Source organism: Aedes albopictus, chromosome 2, assembly GCF_035046485.1.
Source record: "Aedes albopictus strain Foshan chromosome 2, AalbF5, whole genome shotgun sequence".
NCBI classification, from domain to species: Eukaryota; Metazoa; Arthropoda; class Insecta; order Diptera; family Culicidae; genus Aedes; species Aedes albopictus.
Window position 1 is genome coordinate 205,011,484 of NC_085137.1, and position 24,587 is coordinate 205,036,070.

Genomic DNA, 24,587 nt, shown 5'->3' on the forward strand with positions numbered 1-24,587 from the left:
ATTTTTCCATTTCCACATTGCGTCTGTATCGCGTGCATCTCCTCGCGGCCATATCGCCGCAGCCTCATGTGGATTTGATATGAGCGCCGCATGCAGAATTTCTGACCATCAGGTCGCTCATAGTGGTGCGGGCATATTTTGGCAACTTGATGAAAAAGAAGAAGACAAACGCGTTTCGCGGATTTATCTTGCAAGGCACAATAGTAGAGTAAACATAGATCCGCGGACACCGCTGACTAAAATGTTTCAAGCGTGTAAGTAGTAATTTTCAAAAGTGCGACGATTGAATATGACGTCATGCGTTCCATTGATGTTATCCAAATCGTGACGTCATGCTCGTTTGGATACAGATTTTGACAGTTCGTTTGGATACAACGGATTCATCTTAGCGGATCTATGTTTACTCTACTAGGGTAATTCATGTATTTTGGACAGGCTGAGGACAACGTTGAAAAAATCATCCCCTAGCTTTCTTAGAAAGCAATTCATTATTTTGCAAAGTTACCAATACGCTTATAATATGATTGTGTTTTGCGTTCCTGGTGACAAAAACCTTAACGAAAGCATTTTAAGCTGAGAAAATCGCAATTTTCGATCGCCTGTAAGAATTGCATTTTGGACACCGAATATATGTTTTGGACACCCTCAGGTATATATAATTTGGACAGGGCAATTATCTCAATGTTTAGCCATGAATACTGCTAAATCATGGAAGTAGCATAAATTAACAAATATTTTCTTACAAATAATCAAATTTCTCCGCTTAACAGGCATCTATTTTGATAACTAATACAGTTTTTGTTAAAATCGAGGAAATATCGCCAGACCCACAGAATACGCCTCCAAGTATGCAATCGCACAGCATCCCCATGTAGTTCGTCAGATGACCAAAATATATTTACAGTAGAAAACTTGTAATGTATTTTGGACACCACCTATTTTAAGCGTTCTAGATGAATGTCAAGAGGTTGGCTGCCTAATGCTTCTTTATTGAACATGTTTCAATGCAATAAGGCTTTTAAATTTCTTACAATTATTATTTCAACGATTTTGAGGTGAATATTGTATGTGACTGTGAAGTGTATGTCGTCTTGCATACCTGTGCATTTGAGGGGTTTTAGTGAAATAATTTACATTTTCGATAATTTTAAAGTAAATTCTTAATTGTTAAGCGTATTTTCAACGTAAGTCATCAGAATAGGGTCTATTTGACCCAATAATCGATATTGAGAAGTGTCTACATTTATTAGCTCTCCGGAATAAGGCATAGATCGCCGTGCATGTCCAAATTATATACATGTCCAAATTATATTTTTTACCCTATCTATAGTTTACAGTTTAGATTCGGTGAAACATTTCACAGAATTCTGCGATTCATTCTTAGTGTGTAGGTTTTTGTTTTGGTTTTTCGTGTTGCACGTATTAAGCATGTGCAAATGCAAATGTAAGGACTGTATCGTTAATTATGAGTTATGAGCCTTTGAGGCTCTGTTTTAAGGACAAGGTATTTGGAGTACATAGCTCAAAATTTATAGAGCACCGTTTTTTAGAACCGTTGAACGGATTTGGATGAAAATGCATCACGCTAATTATTCAGTGGTTGTCTACAGTGTGATGCATTTTAATCCAAATCCATTCAACGGTTCTAAAAAATTGTGCTCTAGAAATTTTGAGCAATGTACCGTAATCCGGGGTAACATTGATCAGAATTTTCGTTCTTTCTTGAATAATTCTCTTGTTAAAGCAAATGTTACATGATTTATATTTTTAAAACAAGTACTGGCCCTCTGAGTACGTGTTAAGCTACCCGAAAAAGTATTGTGAAACTTTAAATCATGTTAAAATAAGCTTTTTAATCTAATTTTTGATTTTGTACATTTGGGGTAACATTGATCATGCCAGTCATCAATGTTCGTTTGTGTTAAAAATACCCTTACTTACTAAATTCGGGGTCGCTGATTTCGAATATGTTGTCCAAATTTTTACAAGTTATGTACTTTTTGAGTTATTTTAAGATTAAAATCCCCCAAACCGCGAATAACGCCTAAAGGTAGGCAATTGCTTAAGGAATTGATAGCCTACTTTTAATAAATCGTATATTTTATTACAAAAAAACATTTTCATAAAAGTTTCGTTCATTAAATCCAACTCTAGGATATCATATTGAAGTAATGCAGTGATTTCTATCCTCATATTGTATCTAGTATTCATACCAAGCATGTATGTTTGACAATGTATCTCATTGCGTTACGAAACACAGTTATGGAAAAATCGATTTATTTCAATGTTTATAAAATTCAAGTTTGAAAAATTACATGTCATTTAAGGACAAGGTATTAGGAGTACATTGCTCAACATTTCTGGAGCACCGTTTTTTAGAACCGTTGAACGGATTTGGATGAAAATGTATCACGCTAATTGTTCAGTGGTTGTCAACAGCGTGATGCGTTTTAATCCAAATCCGTTCAACGGTTCTAAAAAACGGTGCTCTAGAAATTTGGAGCAATGTACTCCAAATACCTTGTCCTTAATAGCTAAATTACAGCTGATTACGATATACCATTCGATAGCAGAAACTGATTCAATGTAAAATGCTTGTTTGAACATTTCGTGAGGTCGGACAAGCCGATCAATGTTACCCCGCTGATCAATGTTTCCCCGGATTACGGTACTCCAAATACCTTGTCCTTAAAGGACTATGCCTTATTTTGTTAACTGCTTTGTGTCTATGTGTTGCTAACGTTGTAAACAAACGATAACCTTCATTAAAAGTTAAAGTTTTTCCTCAAGTGGAACAATGCGAGGGTTTACGGAGGAGAAGCGAAAATCGATTGTGACCAGGCACTGCAAGGAAAAATGATCATCGCTAAGAAAATTAGCAAAAATTGAATGTGTTAGGGTTTTTGTTGTCCAAAATGCTATCAAACGATTCGGTATGCATAATACACTGAAATACTTACCCAGACGCGGCAAAAAACAGGTGCGTCCAAGTCAAATTTGGACAGCAAAACTTGCAAAATCGTTGAAGGAAAATAGGAGGTATCCATTAGAGATAACGCAAAAAAGTGTGAAACGACTGTTGGTATGGTTCAACGCGCCAAGGAGCGTAATTCCCCGAAGACCTACCCAAAACAGAAATGTCCAAAACGCAGTCAAATTCTGGCGGATTATGTGAAAACTCAGGCTTGGAAGCTGTACGACGATGTTTTGAGCAAAAATTGCATGTGCAGATTCATGGATGATGAAACGTATGTCAAATTGGACTACAACACGGAGAAAAATAATTATTAAAAACAACCAAACTTCAGTTGCATCCAAACTAAATCATAGGTTGAATTTTGCACAAACAAAATTTTAGCTTGCTCCGACCATGTGGGTTGATGGTAACAAACTAATGTTGTAGTTTATTTTTTTCACGGTAATTTAGCTAAATTTTAGTATGAACAACAGACATTTTGGTTGTTCTATTTGACAGGTAAGAAAACAACAAAAAGTTTAGTTTTATTTAAACCTGAATCATAAGCTTGGATTAAGCAAATGTTAAATCATATTAAACGATGCCCTTGTTTGATTCGACTTATCGCTTTGGTTGAAAAGGTATTGTTTATATTTCTTTCCAATTATTTCAATGATAAACGAATGCAAATAAAAAAAACTTCGGAGATCTTCCATTTATTTTCATCAGAATTATTTCAAAAATAACATGGTTCAGCTGCGGAATTGTTGCAATTCCGAACAGTAGGGATCCTCTGCGCTCGTAGATTTCAATCTGCTGCTGCCTTTTTTTGTACAGCTGGTCGGAAAATAGTGAAAAATCCTTGGAAAGCTCCTTGTTTAACCTGTTTGAAAAATTATTGAATCGTTTTACTTTCGAGACATGAATGTAACTACAGACATATTTCCACCTACCTTTGCTGTTATGTAATTGATTTCCCCGAAATAAATATGGCTGTTTCACCCGCAGTTTCAGATGCAGTTGATTTCGGCTGTAACTGTAATAATGAAAACTTAATCGGCTATTTTTCCTGTTTCCATTTTTCTTAGCACTTACCTTGTCGTAGCTCATATTTTTTAGAATGTCATCTGTATAAATTTAGGTAACTAGTGCAGATAAAACTGCTTATAAGTAAAATACTAGCACAGATTACGCTACATGGCTTAGCAGCAGCAGCACCACGATCAGAAATCACGATCGTAAAAATAGGTTATTGCAAACTAATATTTTGCTTGGATTCATTGCCAGCAAACTTTTGGCTGAATTCATTCAATGAACTTTGTTAATCCAACCTAAAATATTAGTTCGAGTTTTGTGACAAGCAGCGAAATTCAATAACCTAAATTTTGGTTAAAACAAACTAAGCAATGGTCTTAACTATCAGTGGTGCTAGGTTGAATGAACCATGTTCTTCATTGTATTCAAATAATTGATTTAGTTTGAAATAACCAAAGCGGCAAGTTTGATACAAATAAAATTCATGCCTTGAAAAAATAATTTTAAAGATAACAACAACAAATTTAGAAGTTTGGAAAACAACCAAATTTTTGTTTGCTTCAAGCAGCTGTCTTTTCTCTCCGTGAAGGTATTTCCAGGGGCACGGATTTTCACTGTTTGCCAGGGGCACGGATGTTACGAATTAGGAGAAATCGTTTTTTTTTTGCGAAAAAATGGGAAAATGTGTTGGTTAGGCAAGCAATTTGTCAATGTGGTATGAAATCGTCACCTTTCTTCACCGTCCCAGGTATGAACGTCGAAATATACCGGAAGGAATGTCTCCTGAAACATATTCTGCCACTCATCTGAAAGCACAAAGGTCCTACATTACTTTGGCCGGATTTGGCATCCTGCCACTATTGACCAATCAAAATTCCTGTGTGGTAGTGGTTTGTGTTCAGATTTCCCGTGTTAATCTATCTGTAAGAACTTTGTAAACATCTTTTGTTCTCCCGTATATGGATAGGTTTGCATTAGGTTTCGTGAGACAATTTTTGGACAACTCAATATGCGTGACACCTTTGACAGGTATGAAGTAAACAATGTTCAATTTATGGAAAAGGCAATGAATCCTCTAAATTGCCCGTAAATAAGGCCCATTGAGAAATAGTTAACTTTGATGAAAGGGAAACTACGGAAAAAGGATAGAGGAGCAGAGGACGTCACAAAATTCAAGAAAAACTGGGTCAACGTATGCAAAACCATCGTCGGAACGGTTGTCCAAAACCTTATGAAGCACGCCAAGAAGAAAGTGCGAGAGGTGGCAAGATCCACAAAAAATTAAATATACAATCATATCATCGGCTTTTCTGATGGTCAATGAACAATGTAATTGAATTTAATTTACAAAACAAATAAAACATTTTGAAATACAGCAATTTTAAGGTGTACTCATAATTAACGATACAGTCCTTACAGCACATGCATTTATGTTACTTTAGCAATGGCTGTCAACGTGCTACAATATGTGGCACTAATTTGATTTAAGTGGGGCCCTTTTCATGCCCCTAAAATAATCTCACCTAGTATTCATTAAGAATTTGTTTCATTTTCAATACTCCATTTGTAATAATTAACTTCACTTTTCTCAGGTAAAATGTCCGAACTGAGTCGCTCTTCGTCGACGATTACCGATCAGAGCATGACGGCTGGTACCCCAGGACTGCTGATCGATTCGTTCGCACAAACTGAACAGATAATCTCCCCCTTGATGGAAGATTCGGCGATCAAAAGTAGCACTAGTCGAGATATGATTGACTCGGGTGTTGTTGAACAGCAGAAGAGCACCTACAAGGAGCGAAACATCAGCATAACTGACGACGAGGATATGGTCTACAGCGCGAGCGGTAGCGTAGACGATGGAGACCAACGCCAGCAGCGGCTCCGCTATGAAAGCGTCTGTGAGGAGGAGCACGATAATCCCCCCGAACCGTCACAGCCGGACAGCATCAATAGTAATACGACGGTAAATTTCTTTTTGTGATAAGTACAAGCAATCACAATGTCTTCACTCCTCACCCACCAACTTACGTAGTTCAATCACAAAAACTCTTTCGCATTTTTAAGAGCATAGTTGTAGTGTTGGTACCGCTTTTTAGGAAGGATATTTTGGGACAACTGCTTCCATTAGATGCTTATTTCATAAATTTTTATGAGGACCGCATTAGCATCATTCATTTCTAAAAAAAAATCGATCAATCGGCATCATCAAACAAACAACACTTCACATCGAACAGTCCATGTTTTTGAGCATCTCTCCATTTTTACACATTCATAGTGGCTTATTGGAACAAACGCTTGATAGCAAAGGCGAATGGCTTCATCATTTACACATTTAACATGCAACTTTTAACAACTAAATATTGTGACAATATTAATAAATATATTTTGATACTCAATATACTGATTTTCGCAGAGATCTTTCTATGATAAACTTTTCGTTTAAACCAGGCCACCATCCACATAAATTCGTTAGTTTTATGCTTGATTGTTAGATTAAAAAAAAAAGAAATTAAGGCTGATTATTTTATAAAATTCAATAACTACTAAGTAATATATCTATATCTAAGATATTTATCTTGCCATATTCAACATACAATAACATCATTATTTGTTTGCTTGGCGAGTAAATATTCTTTGTGACAATTTTGGATTTACTCATATTTTATTTGAAAAAAAAAAACGATAAAAGTAAACACAATTTAGGCTCGTTTTGATTTTTAATATTTTTCTATACTTGCTTCAAATTTCCTTAGCAATAATACTAACTTAGCGGTTTTAGTTTTCTTAGTCAAAATTTAGAATTGAAATCGGTGGTCGCATTGTAAAAAAAAAATGAAATTTCATTACCAATTCAGGATGACTACCTCTTTTTTCCACGCCTCTCCTTTGCAATATGTTACAATGAACATTATCAAGAAAATACAATATTAGGTGCACAATTGTCGATGAACCAACTAGACCAGGCACCATCTTAAAGTCCAAAACTTCTCAAAACTAACTAACTGAACTTTACGTTACTGCTTAAAAATTGTACATACATCAGTTTTAGCCAATCGGAAAACTTTTCGTAAAAAAATACAATGAAGCATATAAAACATGGACTCAAAATCGGTATCTACAAGGTGACCTGGTTCCAACGAAAGCTATCCCTATTATTTGCTCATAGCATCAAACACGCAATCAAAGCTTTCCTGCTTCATTGTATTCTTCTTTTTCTCTGTTCCCTTTTGGCGCGCGCCTGGCTCAATGCCATGATATCGAAACAAACACAAACGCGAAACGAACTGAATCAAAGCTGATGCTGTTGAGAGCTTTTCTTCTTCTCAACGACGACGAGTGAATGAGGGAATACACACATACACGCAGGGAGAGTGAATGCGACACTTTGGCGGATATACGTTGTGCTTTTTATTTCGCTTTCATTTTAAAGTACCATTTTTGTAGGCAGGTTGTACGATAGCTGACGTGAGCATAACGATCAACAAATCTCATGTATTGTGAGACACGGTTTATTAAGGGAAAGGACTTAAGAAAACTTTATATGTTATATTTAGACCAAATTAAGGACAACAAAATAACGAACAGCAAACAAAAACAGTGAAAAAATATGCGAATAAAGTTTTGAATGTTTAGAAAAATCAATCAACAAATTGTGTTATTATTTCTCAAAGTCCTTTTGCTTAATGCTGCCCATCATCATTTCGCTGTGCATGGCTTCCATTTGTTCTGTTGTTTGGATCGTTTGGTTCAAGAGGTTGTGTTCTGTCTTGGTTTGTCCGCTCGTCAGCATGACTGTTGCCTATGCAACTAATAATACATAGTAGGTATATTCAGTCTTGTGCATTATCACCATCATAACACAAAAAAGCCGCAACATCAACATTGCCCTTCTTCCTCCATCAACGCTACAGCCGACCGTCTCTATGTTGCTAACGAACACATTCGAGACGAACGCATTGATACGGTGGCTGCCGCCGCCACGCTCTTTCTCTGCAAATTTCTTGAGTAGCCGAACGCTTCTTAACAGTCGTTCCGACGCAGAGCTATGTCACTCACTGCTGGGTGACTCTCGTCTGAAAATGCCAGGATGAAGGTCAATTTGTTAAGTAGTATTGCATGGCGCAGCAAACACAAACATAGCACGCCCTATGAATAGAATGCAAAGCGTAGAACAAAAACTCGCTTCGGTGTTTCATCGTGTGGTTCGAAAACAAGAGACGATCGCTGCTGTTGGATGTGGTTGACTCTGCATTGAACGAGGGTTGGCTTGAGTGGCTTTTGCGTGAATCGATTATGTTTTGATGGACTCTGTTTGTCGTATGAAGTGATGGTTAGAGCGAGTGTCATTCGACATTGACCATCCTGAAACTGCACAACCCTGGGTATATTCACTTTACTGGAAGCTACTCTTCCACCACTCGCTTTTCAGTCCCATCTTCCCTGGGTTTCCTATTCATATGGGGCTGTCATGCGAGTGGGGGCAGTATACTACTTGTGTGTATATTTTTGTTAACGAGACTCAGTTTGAGCCTGAATCATCTCGGGCATGGGACTTACGACTTCATTTTCTTTCCATAGGAACATGCAGAGTAAAGCGGAGCAAAATGGGTCATCCATCATATATTTTCTAATCAAATCAATCAAAACTAACTTAACCATCCTAGGATGTTAGGATTTTCGCACCACGATGGCGTAGCGCACGTTCAGCGTGCCTGTCTGGGTCATATTGACCCCAACATCCTACTAGGGTTGTTAACTCTTTCCATATGCATCAAATCGCTTTGCGGTCTTCGACAGAGTTTTTCGACACATCCTGGGCTAAACTTTAACATCATTAGTTATGTGATATAAAACAATTTTGAGCAACTTTTGAGAAAAGTGTGTTTTCCCTTGTAAAATCCCATACAAACTTCAATCACAATGCGCAAAATGTAGGCTAAACCAATCATGCCCAAATTTCGCACAGTTGTTTGGGATCTCAAGTGGCACCTAAAAAATTTTGATGTCATTGGATCTGATCAATTTGAAAATTTCCCATATCATGTTGACCCACCCTATCACACACACTCAACTAACTTCTGTGAAAAAATCATACAAATTGGCTGAGGCATTCGATAGTTAGGAATGAGCATGTATCGCATATGAAAAGTACGGAATATCTTCACAAATAACCAGGGGTACCCGCTGGCATTCTATGGGTGTTTTTTTCCGGCCACACTACGATTAATTCGAAGACTACTTTCTCAATAAGACATGGAACTCTGTTATTTTCCAACACACGGCATGCGTCACCGATGGCACCACCGCACCAGAAGCTGTTTCTATTCTATATTCTATTCTAGTGCTTGCACAACAAGTATTGAAAAGCATGCTGGAAATATCAAAATTTCTTCTGATATTTTCTTGTCAAGAACTAATTTAGAGAAGCTGTTTTACCCTTTTGCTGGCTCAATCGAGAGTTTCTCGTGTCATGTGTTCATTGAGCTTCCCGTATAAATACACACACTCTCCCGCTTGTTCGGCATCTGTCAAATTAATTTTGTTTCCGATAGCTGAAAGCGCTCCTTTTCATTTCCGCAAATCATTTTGTAGTTATATTTGAAAGTTGGGAAAATGGATACCAACGCTAACGCAGATGATTTCAGGTTTTCTTAGACTTGCTGTTTGTTCGGTTACCACACATGCTCAAAAAGATCATATTTATTGTGCCTTGCAAGATAAATCCGCGAAACGCGTTTGTCTTCTTCTTTTTCATCAAGTTGCCAAAATATGCCCGCACCACTATGAGCGACCTGATGGTCAGAAATTCTGCATGCGGCGCTCATATCAAATCCACATGAGGCTGCGGCGATATGGCCGCGAGGAGATGCACGCGATACAGACGCAATGTGGAAATGGAAAAATTGAAGCCGCATCCTCCTGCAGCATCACATCCCGATTATTAAATACAAAGCCGACGAGGTGATGCGTATGCGTATAGTGAAGCAATGTCGTGATAAATATTATTACGATTTCTGGCCACTTGAGATGCCATTGTGCTAACTTTTGTTTTGATATGAACGGCCTGAAGGCTGCTGCAATGCTGCTGGGTGGGTGACAGTATCTGTTCGATTTTGACATTGCGTCTGTATCGCGGGAATCTCCTAGCGGCCATATCGCCGCCGCCTAATGTGGATTTATTATAAGCGCCGCAATATCACTTTACAGAAGATAATGGGGTTCTAAATGACATACTAAAACTGATATTATTGTTTTAGCGTCAAAAATAGGCTCTAGTAAGATTAAGAACCCCTGCTAAGGATACTCGAGGATACAGCCGAAAACATCAGGATATTCAACTATTAGTTATACATATTGAACCTAATGGGGTTTGATTTGCATCCATTTGCATCCAAGATAGTTATTGAGCCTTGAAAAATGGCCATTTTTTACTCAAAAATAGCCATAACTAACCCTATTGACATTTTAGAACCCTATTCACTTCTCGAAAGTTGTTTATTTCAACATTTTACATAACTTTGTAGAACATTGCAACTATCTAACACTGCGCGTTTTCAAAATATATGAATATAACGATTGAGAGATAGAGGGTTGCCCAACTAACATTTATTGTGAATGTAAACGTCAACAAAGCCTCCTTAATACGACTTGATGCTGAGTTACTGTGTTGTAGATATGGACGGAAGCTTCTATGCAAGCCCTATACCAATGAATCTGGCGAACTTAATCACCTTGTACAATATGCTGTGCGATCAGCTTCTATGCCACCTAGTCATAGCTCTTTTCTCGGCTCCTATGTAACCACTAACTGAATAACATCTTGAGAAGGCGCTTTTTCAGCCTTTTCGCAGTTGTTAAACAATAGTTTTACGGCATCCCCAAATTAAACGATTAAATATAATTAGGTTATGGATACCGTGACGCAATACATGTGGAACTGGAATAATCACTTTCTAAATTGAATAATTAAAGTACTTGCCTCTACTTGGAATCGAACTACCGATCTCCGTATCCACTGGTCCCGATGATGTCCTCGATGCCACACTGCTATATATAAATAACATAGAAAATAGCCGGTTTTGTTTTACTTCAGACAAGGCTTCATAATTGTGCCACAAGAAACCTTATCCAACTTAATCTTGCTGTAAAAGCTTGTGAAACGTCAAACGCAATAATGTTTACATTGAATAAGCTGTGTGGTTGCGCCAACAGATTCTTCTTCACAGCTTCTAGCTGAAAAAGTGTTCTTTAAACGGCTACGAAGCGCTGCTGTTTTGTGTTTTGGCAACATTACAAAACGTACTGTATAAAAGCAGCTGTTGTAGTGGCTGGGACTCTTACTCGATTTGCACATCTTCCGGCATTGAATTAAAGTGCAATAAAAGCAACCCAAATAATTTCACAGCACATACATGGATAGCTGTAAAGAACTTGTGTAGTAGCTATATATCCCGCTTAAAGTTTGTTTTGACAATAATGTTTATATCCGACAATTGGCTTAAGCCGTGTTGGTAAACCAACAGTTTCTTTATTACAGCTTCTAGCCGTAATGAAATCGCATAACGGCCTTTAAAGCGCTGCTGGTTTTGGGATTTGTCAGTATAATGAATTGTACTGTATAGTAGCAGCTGTTTTGTTAGTGGGGACTCCTATTCGATGTGTCCAAGTTTTCACATCGTCCGGGACATCTGTCGGAGTTGAAATAGGGTGGAGTAAAGGTAGCCCCAGTGACAAGCAATGGATTTCTGAAAACGAGTTTGGTAGCTGTATGGTGCTTGTTTTTCAGTCGTGTATTAGCTTATGATTTATATTTTACTAGCTTTCCTTTTATGCAGCGTTGACTGCTTTTACTCGATGGTTACACAACAGAAAGCAAATGACTGAAGCTTATAGCGCTGAAAATGTTAGTTGGGTGGTGTCTTCGGCAAAGATATTTGTATTGAGCATATCTACAACTCTGCCGAAGACACCATATTGAAAAAAAAACATAAAACAAAAAAGTTGGATTTTACAGCGCCGCCTGTGCCAAAGTTGCGAACTAAAGCTAAACGCCATTGGACGTGCCCTATTTTTATAAAATTTTCATCCGAGGACACCAAGCCGATAAAATCACGTTTAAATCCGCTACTGAAAAAAAATCATGTTTTTGGCCATTCGTCCCACCGTGCACCGCCTGTTGGGTTAAGGTGGAAACTTTGAATAAAAGTGTATGAGTGTATTGGTGCGAGTATGAAGATTTACACACACTATAATGAGGCGGCGCTGCGAACAGCGACTCCCGATTTTCAGCAATGCTGCAAGTCTTCTTGATAAAGTGGTCTTCCGTTAATTTTAATCGAGACTCAGCAAACAAATTGATTAGTTGCTTGGCAACAATATGTGATAAGTTCATTCTCGGCATTAATTAGCTGAGATCTAATGAAAAAAGTTTGCTGACTACTCGGCTGTGCAAATCTCGGCATAGCTGAAAGAGATTCGGCATTTAAAATTAAATGTGTAATATCTGAATACTCCAGTTTACCTTTCTTCGGCCATTCTGCCTCCTAACGTCGCAAGAAATCCGGTCCATGAACCCATCTGGAGTCAGAGTTGAGACAGGGACCCTTTCCCCACTTGGTCCGCAGCATTCTAAGCACCCAACAGGACGCCTTGGAGATCCTACCGAGGGACAGATAGAGCCTTCAACGGTGCCATCACGAGTGCATAGTATGCTTGCTTGTTGATCTCCGCCCGCAGATGCGCCACGCAAGCGTACGCGTCCTCGCTTGCATCGGTGAATATGTGCAGTTCAAGCTCATCGATCTCGTTCGACCAAAATCCAGAGAAATGTGCGCGCCTGATGTGGATCTTCGAGAGCTCTGCAAACTCAGTGACCCAGCGTTCTCACTTTTCTTTAATTTCAGTCGAAACTTCCTCGTCCCAGCCTGTCTGCGTCTTCCGAACATCCTGTATTGCGGCGCTTATAATAAATCCACATTAGGCGGCGGCGATATGGCCGCTAGGAGATTCCCGCGATACAGACGCAATGTCAAAATCGAACAGATACTGTCACCCACCCAGCAGCATTGCAGCAGCCTTCAGGCCGTTCATATCAAAACAAAAGTTAGCACAATGGCATCTCAAGTGGCCAGAAATCGTAATAATATTTATCACGACATTGCTTCACTATACGCATACGCATCACCTCGTCGGCTTTGTATTTAATAATCGGGATGTGATGCTGCAGGAGGATGCGGCTTCAATTTTTCCATTTCCACATTGCGTCTGTATCGCGTGCATCTCCTCGCGGCCATATCGCCGCAGCCTCATGTGGATTTGATATGAGCGCCGCATGCAGAATTTCTGACCATCAGGTCGCTCATAGTGGTGCGGGCATATTTTGGCAACTTGATGAAAAAGAAGAAGACAAACGCGTTTCGCGGATTTATCTTGCAAGGCACAATATGATGACCCGTCCGTGTATCACAAAGTGTGACATCAGTCTCAGAGGGTCAATGATGCTAATGATGCATAGTCAGCAAGTTGTGTTTCATTGGAAGTTCGTCTTCTATACTTGTTTCTACCTCGAACGTGAATTGATCATCGTTTGGAACCCAGAACATTCACAAAATTCGCTCCATATTCTTTTCCTTATTGGCCTCTGTTTGCTTCATATTTTGCAAGTCAGGATCCCCGACCCGTTGAAGAATGGAAGCAGAATTAGAAAGTCAGTTTCTGATGGTGAAACTTCCGTTAGCGTGAACTTGCTTCACCTCGACTTCGATGCCGTCTTCCTCGAAGCTATCCAAATAGTAGTGTTTGAAAACTTTCGCTGAAGCTGCTCTAGGAAAGGTCTCCCTGTGCTCTTCAGTGTTCATATTTTTGAAATGCTGGGCCTGACATGGTGAGCATGTGAACCCGAAGGTCCCTACGTATATAATTAAGACTTAGATGGACTGAGTGGGACCCTCGCGGTCATTGGCATAGCTAGCTTTTTCTTTTTTCTTACTGGGCTGAAAGTCTCTTTAATAAAGACAAATCAATCAATCAATCATTTTTTTCTTACTCACTCTCCTAAACAAACACGAGAAAGAGCAGGATGCAGGGGGGAAGGGGGGGGGGGTGGTCTGTGCCCTCTCTTTCATCCTTCTCTTTCTCGTATACATTTAGGAGCGTGAATGAGAAAAATGAAAAGGCTAGCTACGTCAATGCTCGCGGTACAAGAATGTCTGCGTACTTCAGGCACAACAGGGATGGGAACACTCACTTGCAAAGAGTTACACTCACTTGCTATTTTCTCAGCTTAGAAGCGTACCATCAAGCAACGATGTATGGACGACTTTTGCTTTGTGAGTTTGCCGAATAGAGTTGGGGTCGCACACTCATACTAAAGTCTTGGCAGAGCAGTAAAAACGACTCTCCACAAGGTGAGTGAAATTTACATTCACCTCGTGGAGAGTTGCCTTCGAAGCTCCCTCACGACTTCGGTATGTGTGTGCGAGCCTTACTTTATCCGGCAAACTTTGAGACAAAACCACAAGGCAAAAGTTGTCCAAACATCGCTTCTTGGTGGCACGCTTCTGAGCTTGGGAAATAGTAAGTGAGTGTTCCCATTCTTGATCGCAGATCGCAACTTTGCATTCGTGGAAGCCGAATAGCATTGTAAGTATGGGATCATTCATTTGCAATCATTTACATTCACTTGTGAATAACTCGCGTCAGAAACATCGTAGCAAAAACTAATGTATGGAGCACTTTTTAATTTTTGTTTTACCTGTAACTTTGTAGAACAATGTACTAGCGTAGCTTTAATAATAAAGTCAACAGAAGGCAGCAAACGCAACTATCCACGGCGTGAATGTAATTTACATTCACCGCGTGGAGAGTGGCCTTCACAGCTCGTCCACGAATTTGGAATGCGTGTGCGACCCTAATGCTATTCGGCGAACTTTCAGATAAAACTACAAGGTTCAATTCATCCATACATAGTTTTTTGATAGAATGCTTTTAAACTGAGATAGCAGCAAGTGAATGTAACTCTTTGCAAATGAATGATCCCATCCCTGAGCAACGGTGTTAAGAGATCAGGACCCTTTAAGAGCATATAAGAGCATATAAGTCTAAATCATTCCTGAATGGGACTTGATCATTCTTCTCCTTCTTCTTCTCCTTTATGGCTCTACGTCCCCACTGGGACTTGGCCTGCCTCACTTCAACTTAGTGTTCTTTGAGCACTTCCACAGTTATTAATTGAAGGGCTTTCTTTGCCTGCCATTGCATGAATTTGTATATTGTGAGGCAAGTACAATGATACATTATTCCCAGGGAGTCGAAAACATTTTCCTGACTGAAACGGGAATCGAACCCGCCGTCTCCGGATTGGCGATCCATAGCCTAAACCACTAGGCTAACTGGAGACTATATCATTACCATAGGTGAATGGTGTCAAGATATGTTTGCATTCAACACTCTTCTAGAAGCTAGGCCGCCAAACCCGTGGAAAATCGTATGATTTCCCTATGAAAATGGACAACTTCCGGTTTTTCGTGCTTGCAATTAAGTGTGATTGTACTACTAGCCAAGCGTTTCCAAGGAGATTGAGACACATATGGAGGCGCATGGTTGTTGATGTCTGCGCTATCCATGTTAGGGGTCATTCAAATATGACGACCATCGATTAGCAGGGAGAGGGATGACACTCCATGTATTGAGTATACGTTAAAAGCGGAACAAAGTGGGGAAAATGAATCGGAAATGCCCGAAAAATGTTGGACGTAATGTTTGAATGTTTTATTGAAGTGGCATCTTACCTTATGGCAGATGGTCTGTTTGCACCATTTCCGTTTTACGAACCAGTTTTTAAAATCGATGAAAATTCAATAGTTTAGTGAATATTTTTGCTGAAATATCAAGTAAATATTGTCTAGTTGCTGTTACCACTTTGAAAGCCTAACAATGAGGCTATTTATCATTGAAAACGATGAAAGTTTGAAAAATGGCATCTTACCCCACTTTCCCCTACATTCAAAAATGTGGAAGCTTGCATTAGTCGTTGGGCCGGCACCGGCCGCTATTCCTGAAATTGTCCCAATCGTGTTTTGCTGGCAATGGGGTCGCCTAGACCCTCTCGTATCTTCAACGCTGCAATCAGGCTTACATTGTTGGAACCTATGAGGATTCTGGCCGAAACTGATTGGTAACTCCGGATAGGGAGTCCTTGCAGATGAGCATGTTGCTTAACCACCTCCTGGAAGGCTGAGGTTCATCGCCGTACGAGTGTCATTTAAGGCATACCTCAAAGAATACATAATAATTTACGATTGTTAAATATAGTTTATATAGAATTATATGATAAAATACATTTATTTCATTGCTATGTTCGGCCTACTCCTTATCATTTACTTTTCAAGCATAACTTTCCCTTTTTACTCATTCTACTAATGCTCCCATATTTACACAATTTTGATCGACTAACAGCACTCGCTAAGATCCATAATTCACTCATCCCTACCAATTTCGCATCACCAACCTTCAACAGGCCACGGCACAGCACAATCAATACCCAACAATCACCGAAGCCACCGACGAAGTTGATGGCGTTTTGCTGAACATCAGCACCGGCAGTATCGTAGTAGATATCCCCACCGCCGCCTCGTCTGGACTGCTCAGCGACACCAGTAGTGCTGCAATGGTCATGCTGGCGGTAGCTTCCGGTAGTGATCCTTTCCTGTCCGACGATGTGAGCGATTCGGCTGACTCGGAGTATCGTTCACTTGAGACCAAGGACGACGATAGTGATATGCTCAATTAATGGATGGACGCGGGGAGTATGCTTTGGCAGTTATTTATTACTGGGTTTTGTAAAACATTTCTTGAATATGTAAAAAAACTGCTACCTTTGTGTGCTTGTTGATCATATCGAACATTTTAGAACTAGGTGACTTTATATTTAAACTGTGTCTTACAAATCATACTTCACAAGTGAAACTTAACTAATTGAACGATGAATGCCAATAAATTCATAATACTTGCCACGTTGTTATTGTTTTTTTTTAATAGCAGACATTTAGTTTTGCATAACTCATCCAAGCCGTTCACAAAGATCGAAACCACGAATCATAACTTCCACAAGTCGCAGCTTGAGAACAACCTGCAACACGCGAATATTTCAATTGTGATGACGATTGATTGTATTATATCTATATGTTTCCGTTCAATTTCAAGGGATCGCCACTATCGTTTGGAGGGCTTGTATTGCACTATCTTATGCTCCCAAAATGTAAGTGATACTGCAGTACAAGGCAGTGACAATGAATGCGTTGTGTGTATGCTTTCTAACCAATAACACGGCGAAACAACAGCTTAAAATTCTCACGTGCTAGAACAAATCTGAGCCCGGATTATAAATCAGCTGGTCAAAATCTTCCAAAGATACATGGGTTTGCTTTTGAGACTATATAAATGTTTCGCTGTGTTATGAGTGGCATTATACCTTAATCTATTCAATAGTTTTATTTTGGGTTTCAATAACCCTTTGATAAAAAACTGAATAACAGTAAATTGATTAACAAATTTGTTTAGTTTAATATTTTGATCATACCTATATCGCATTTTTTAATAATCCTCCATCTAACAGTAGCACCAAGGTCAAAATGATGAAATCGATCATTGTAACCATTCCCGAACTCGTATATGAAAGTTAAGTAAACCTGGTGGCTTAAGCGCCACTCTCGCAAGCGAGAGACCACCAGCTAGCCAGAACAGAACGAAAACGAAATACCTTAAGAAAAGTGTAATACTCTTACTGAATTGCTAAAAACGGAACGTACCTAACAAAATTTCGATACTCTTACGATCTCTTTATTGGGAAACTACCATTCGGGTTGGACGTTAATGTTGGTTAATGTGAACTACTCTAAAGGAAGCGAAGCTAATTAAGACCGTGAAAAACACTTTCACATATTTGCGCAGTAGGCAACGGCTTATTTTTCAAAAATTGTTGGAACCTGAAATTCGTATGCTCTTTTGGATTCAAATGACATAAAAAGAGAAATGTCCGAGTTTGAGCCAAACATATTGAGATTTAGAGGTGGCGCAATCGCCTCAAAGTTGAATTTTCGAGTAATAGGGTATTGGTTCCCTTATTAAGCATGTGGCTCCCATTTTCATCCTACGAAAAACAAAGGATTGAAGCGCCGTTTGTTTTGTTTATTATTTTTGTATTTTTTGTTAGAAGTGAGCACGCATGAAAACAAAAAGAACGGAGTCAATTGGTGCCGTAATCGCTTGTTTTCGAATAGGATGAAATTGGGAGCATGAGATTACTGATGGCACACAAACCCTATAAAGGTGTTTTCACTTCAAGTGCTATAACCATTTTCAATCATTTTTTTTTATGAATCTTTCACAAATTAATTTTTGAATAAACCTGTATAACTTTTTTTTTCAAAGTATGAGTTTTTGAAGATTTATTTTTTTTTTCACTAATAAAATACTTAAGAGCGCAAAAACTTAGTAATCGCTTGACCAATTTTAATTCTTTTGGTATAATTTTGTAGATATTTTTGATGCCTATGAATGCTGTGAATAAACTGTACCTTTGGAAAATGGTGTCAGAATTAGACCGGCCCACATTTGTTTACCGAGAAAGAAAAGTTGGAAAAATTCACGGGGCACTCTCTAGAATCGTGCCTTTGGATGAAAAGAACAATCTGTGAAAGATTCAGCTCAATTGGTTTAAACCTGTATGTAGCGCGCAAGCTTGGATAACGTTCAATAACACATAATTATAAAAAAATGGAAATCTTGGCAAAGTTTTAATTGTTTTCATGCTTAATTTTAGGCTTAAAGTGAAATAAGTATTCCTCATAATTATATGGAAGCCTCAAACTTCAATTTTCGGAGTGTTATGAATTAAAAACTATTTTCATGTTCGAAATGAGAGGATTTTTTAAAGTTTTCCACTGTTCCTTCTTCTTCTTCTTCTTCTTCTTTTTGGCTCGACGTTCCAATTGGAACTTGGCCTGCCTCTCCAACTTAGTGTTCTTTGAGCACTTCCACAGTTATTAATTGGAGGGCTTTCTTTGCCAGCCATTGCATGAATTCGTATATTGTGAGGCAAGCACAATGATACACTATGCCCAGGGAGTCGAGAAAATTTTCTCGACCGGAACGGGAATCGAACCCGCCGTCTCCGGATTGGCGATCCATAGCTTTAACCACTAGACTATCTGGAGACCCACTGTGTTCCATATCCCTAAATATGATGCTTAGTATCTGGTTTGGAGTGAAAACTTGCAAAAAATCGTCCTAAACTCCAATTTTACAAGTTAAGTTTTAAGGCATGTTTTGGCAGTTTTTGGTGAACAGTAACATAAAAATGAATACTTTGACGAATAGTTTGTTCAGAACAAAGATAGGCAACAGAAATATACGTAAAAGCATGCTTAAAGATTCAAAAATGGTCATCAAGTCTTGTAAAAAGAAGAATAAAAATAAATCTTTAAAAATTCATATTTTGCGTAATACTGTAAAATTTTGAAGTTTTACAAGTTTATTCGAAGTTTAAATTGTGAGAGATTCATGAAAAAGAAGATTGAAAATCGGTTGAAAATTGAAAAATGTATGGCAATTGGCTTCTTCCACGGTGTTGAGATGATGTCATATTCTGAATCTGCATGCCAAACTGGGCCGAAATCCAAATTTTCATGATTTTTGGTTCCCGGGATAAATAGGTAAACAATTTGATGTTTGTATGGGAGTGATTTGTTGAACCACCCCTTGTTGGATTTTGTACTGGGCGGCGCTGTCAAGCAGTTGCCCAGCTGTCAAAAGGTGGTATCAAAATTAAATTCTAAAAAACTGAAAAAAAAAATCAGAGTGGCTCAGAAAAAAGTGTTATTTTTTTGTGTAAAATTAAAAAATCAATAATTTCTTGAAAATTTAAAAACCCAATTGAAATGAAAAACACAACTTTGAGGCGATTGCGCCACCTCTAAATCTCTATATTTTTGGCTTAAACTCAGAGGTTTCTCTTTTTATGTCATTTGAATCCAGAAGAGCTTACGAATATCAGGTTTCAACAACTTTTGAAAAATAAGCCGCAGCCTAGTGGTCATTCAAAGAGCACATGCTCCGCGGTCTTGCTGCATTCTGCGCATTCCGTACATGTGATTCCTCTGCGTGTTCGAATCTGTGAAAATACCACATAAAGCATCCATGGTCTGGCAGAAATTGTGTCAAGTGAAAGTTCACTACGCCATAGGACGTGCTCGTCCATTTAGACACACTCGGTATGAGCCTAGGTGTCCATCTACCCTTGCTGGAAAAATCTTATTTCTTCTGCGACGCGACGTCAATATAGACGATATTATAACGCTTACTCGCGACACTATTTCTAAGCTTTTTGACATTATCTTTGTCAATGTCATTATCGTCATGCTTGCCCTTTTGCAGGCATATTCCACGTTTCTTCTGAATTTCAGCTTATCGTCGATCATGACCCCCAATTGCTTCAGTGAGCACTTAAAGTTGATCGTGCACCCGCCTACTGTGACCACTGCTTGTTGTTCAGACTTGCAGTTGTTTACCACCACCACCTCCGGTTTGTGGTGAGCGAGGGTCAACTGCCTCGATCTCATCCAGATCCAGTCCTCCACTATACCAATTGCGTGCGTTGCTGTTAGTTTCACTTCCTCTATCGACTCACCGTATACACGAGGGTAATATCATCGACAAAGCCATCCCACTTTACGCCCGGTGGAAGTTTGAACCTCAATACGCCATCATATGCCGCGTTGCATAGTACCGGGCCCAAGATGGAGCCCTGAGGTACCCCCGCGGTGATGTTGTAGCTCATTTCGCCTTCCTCGGTGTCATAGATTAGCATCCTATTCTGGAAGCAGCTCCCCAGTATCCAACATAGGCTAACCGGGACTCGATGGCGGCCTAGCTGACGCTGTTGAGCGCAGTTTTGACGTCTAGCGTGACGACCGCGCAATAGCGGATTTCCATTCACTTCTTTTGGAGCGCTATCTCGGCCGTTTTGGTTACAGCCCTAATAGCGTCCACCATCGATCGACCCCTTTTTTTTTCTTCTAAACCATAGGGGGGAAAATCTGCTCAACAAACACCCTAACAGGAAGTTTATTGCTTCAGAGAGGGGCTAGTGCACATCGCACCCTCAAGGTTAGCTGCGTAGCCTGCAGCAACGAACATCGATGACTCGCTTTGGAGAGTCCATCACGGTAGCATGCTGGCGCTTAGCCAGTTTCCCGAGTTGTCCTCACCACTCCCTTTGTCCTCGAAAGGTGGGCAGGGCCAACCCCGCCCGCGCCCAACTGCTTGGCAGATATCAAGAACTGATGCCCACGTGCAACCCGATCTGACCTGCCCGCAAAGGAAGGGTATCTCTACCCTTCAGGCCCTATCAGCTGCACCAGAAGTTGCTGACAGCAGGGTCTCCACCTGCACCGACCCTTTCCGGGGACCCCTTTCCAACCGTGGGCTCGGATCCAACCTAGTAGACCGACGCCACGACAGCACCACTACCGGGACTTCCTCTCCGCGGCCACTTAATCGCTGTAAGGGTTGGTCTCGACCGCAGGGCACCGGTATGACCTACGAAGCCGACTTCGAACCCCTGGACCACCTCTTGTACTGCATCTGGACTAGCCATTCTCTGAGTTCATGCGCCACCTCCTCTGTAGCTCCCAGACGATATGGGTGATAGCCGTTGAAACGGCGTTCCAGCCAAACTCATCCCTACACATTAGACCGCAATCAGCATTTTTGACCATTTTTTTTAGATTCCGAAGGAAACTTACCCTATTTTGTTCAATAACTCAAAAACGAGTAAAGATATCACAAATCTAAGCACATTTTTGGTCCTTCAGGGTCCTAAAACCACCGGTTTTAGTAGAATAGCGTATTTTTTGTCGAAAAAAATTCATGTTTTTTGGTCCCATACAATTTTTGACAACTTTAGGCCCCTTGAGGGACCACTTAGCCTTGAGATACGGACTTCAAATTTTGACACGATCATTTTTTAGCTAAAACGATCATTTTCCACTAACGAACTTATAAAATTTCCAATTTTTGCAAAATAAGGGACGGCCTACTACACAATACACATCCTCTGGACCAAATTGTCCGGAGTTGTATCCTCCCTGCATGTGGCAAGCATGCGGTCACGCATTGTGCGAAAATGCGGGCACAAGAACAAAACGTGTTCCGCCGTTTCCTCTAAACCATTGCACACTGGGCATTCGGGAGAATCCGCATGCCCGAAACGGTGTAGATACTGTCGGAAGCAACCATGACCTGAAAAGACCTATGTCAGGTGGAATGTAACTTCCCCATGGCGCCTATTAATCCAACTATCTACCCTCGGTATCAACCTATGGGTCCACCTTCCTTTGGTGGAACTGTTCCACGCGCGCTGCCATTTGACCATAGAGGCCATCCTGGCAGTCCTGCGTATGCCTTTTGTGTCGCGCATTTCAAAGCACTCCATGTCCTCACTGATAAGGATGCCGATAGGCACCATGCCAGTAATGACGCAGAGAGCGTCGTGTGATACTCCCAACTAACAATTGCAAGTCACAAACAAGCAAGCTTGCTGAATTGTTGCTTAATAATGGTAATGATAGCTGAACTAAAATTATGCTCAACACATAACTGTTTAAATGGTTTTTCAATTGAGAAAATAGTCAATGTTCGACCTTCCTCATCGGTATCAACAATGATAAATCAAAACACTTTTCAAAAGTTTAACAAGAAATTTATTCGACAAGCATTTAAGGAATCAAAAGAGTTTAACAAAACATTTGTCTGCAGCTTATTAAGCTGATGTATCGATAAGCATATGCTCCTGAACAATGTGCTTTTCACTTGTCAAATAAACGCCTTCAGTCCGTCATAGTTTGACTCGGAACTTTGTTCGGATTATGGGATAAATCATGGCTAAAACTTTTTAGACAACCAAGTTTTTAGAGAACCAATAATTTTAAACAAATCACATAAAATAAAACAGATTAGAATTATGTAGTTTAACATTGAGTGCCAAGAGACGTAATCAACGTAAAGGCATTTATTTATTAATTATTATTAGTCTGTAACAAGATATCTTGTACCTTGATTATTAAATTTCGTTATCTTCCGCGGCAGTTAGATTGTACGAGACGCTTGGATCGATGCATTTGATATTTCAATACTGAATATTGTTCCCACAGTCACCTGGATAATTAAACAGCATTCAGAAATCGACAAATTTCAAGTATCCCTAAACATCCTTATGCACTATTTATTGAACATAATATCAAGATTCCATGACAAAAGCATAAATGAAAAAAAATTGCTTAACGGATCTTCGACTGAGCATGAGTAGATTACCTGAACAGATGCTGTGAATGCACCATGTCCAAGACCATACCGCACCACATATTGTCATACATTTTTAAAGATCGATATTTAATAATAAAAATAAAAACATATTCATTTCGCAATCAAATCGTCTGGAAACAATATCTTCAATGAGGACCAACACTTTTTGGCCGCATTCGATACAAGTTTTCTCACCGTGCGATAAAAATACTGACAGCGAAATCAGAATGGAAAACACGTGTTTTGGGCTGAACAGCTGTTGAAGTATAAGGCGTTGTTCAGTTGATTACCACGTGCTGTGCTTATTCACCACTGCTGAACACAAGTTCAGGAGTGATCATTATTGAGTCATGGGAAGATTATGTTTTGCTTTGGGTGCTGCATCTCACCATCTCTAGGATGGCGCAGACAGGAAGGCAAGCGGCTGTTAATCTACAGGTCTCGAGTTCTAATCCGGATTTAGGTAATTTTATATGTAGTTCTTATTTCATTGTAGGTGTTCTCAACATGAGAACAAATAATTATTCTCGTGAGAGTTCAACATTTTTGCATTTTATTTATTTTCAGTCAGTATTTTTGCCAAAGCTGAATAACAACTTTTTTGTACATTTGTAAAACGCTTTGAACAACAAAAAAATAAGTTGGTGCACAACATGATGCTTTATAACTTCTCCAAATTTGTGTGAACAAAACCCGAACATAGGTTGTACGTGAAAATAATTCAAATGTTATTCAACATTATGCTGAATTAATTCGTCATAATGGTGCCTGTTAAATGAGTGATTGTTAGTTGGGCTGTACGGTACGCGCTCGCAACCCTCAGGCACATTAGTCTGTAAGTTCTTTCCAGTTTCCGTCGGTAGCATTTAGTACTTAGCGCAGTGCTCCACGCCGGGCCGTCATAGTATGGACGTAGCAACACTAGCCAGAAGCTTGCGCTTACTGGCGTACACCGCAGAGCTATTGGACATCATCCGGGACAGTGCCGCAATAGGTGTGGAGGCTCTTTTACAGGCATAATCGATGTGGCTACCGAAGGTAAGCTTATCGTCGATCATCACGCTCAAGTGTTTGACGGAGCGCTTTGACAGGATAGTGCCCTCACCTACACTGATCTCCGCTTGCTGCTCTGACTTCCGATTGTGAACAACCTCAGTCTTGTGGTGAGCCAGCTCCAGTTTCCTGGACCGCATCCACGCCTCCACAACCTTGATCGAGTGGTCGGTAGTCA

General features: G+C 39.7%; 1 protein-coding gene across 1 annotated transcript; it reads left to right on the forward strand.

Annotated features, from left to right (window-relative positions):
• Positions 1-5,583: 5,583 nt before the first annotated feature.
• LOC134287885 (serine-rich adhesin for platelets-like) lies at positions 5,584-17,007 on the forward strand (the record flags this gene model as incomplete). The annotated part of the gene is given in 2 exon segments (XM_062851032.1): positions 5,584-5,957; positions 16,512-17,007. Coding segments are annotated over 2 exon segments (647 nt in total), but the record flags the coding sequence as incomplete, so codon positions are not given.
• Positions 17,008-24,587: the final 7,580 nt, after the last annotated feature.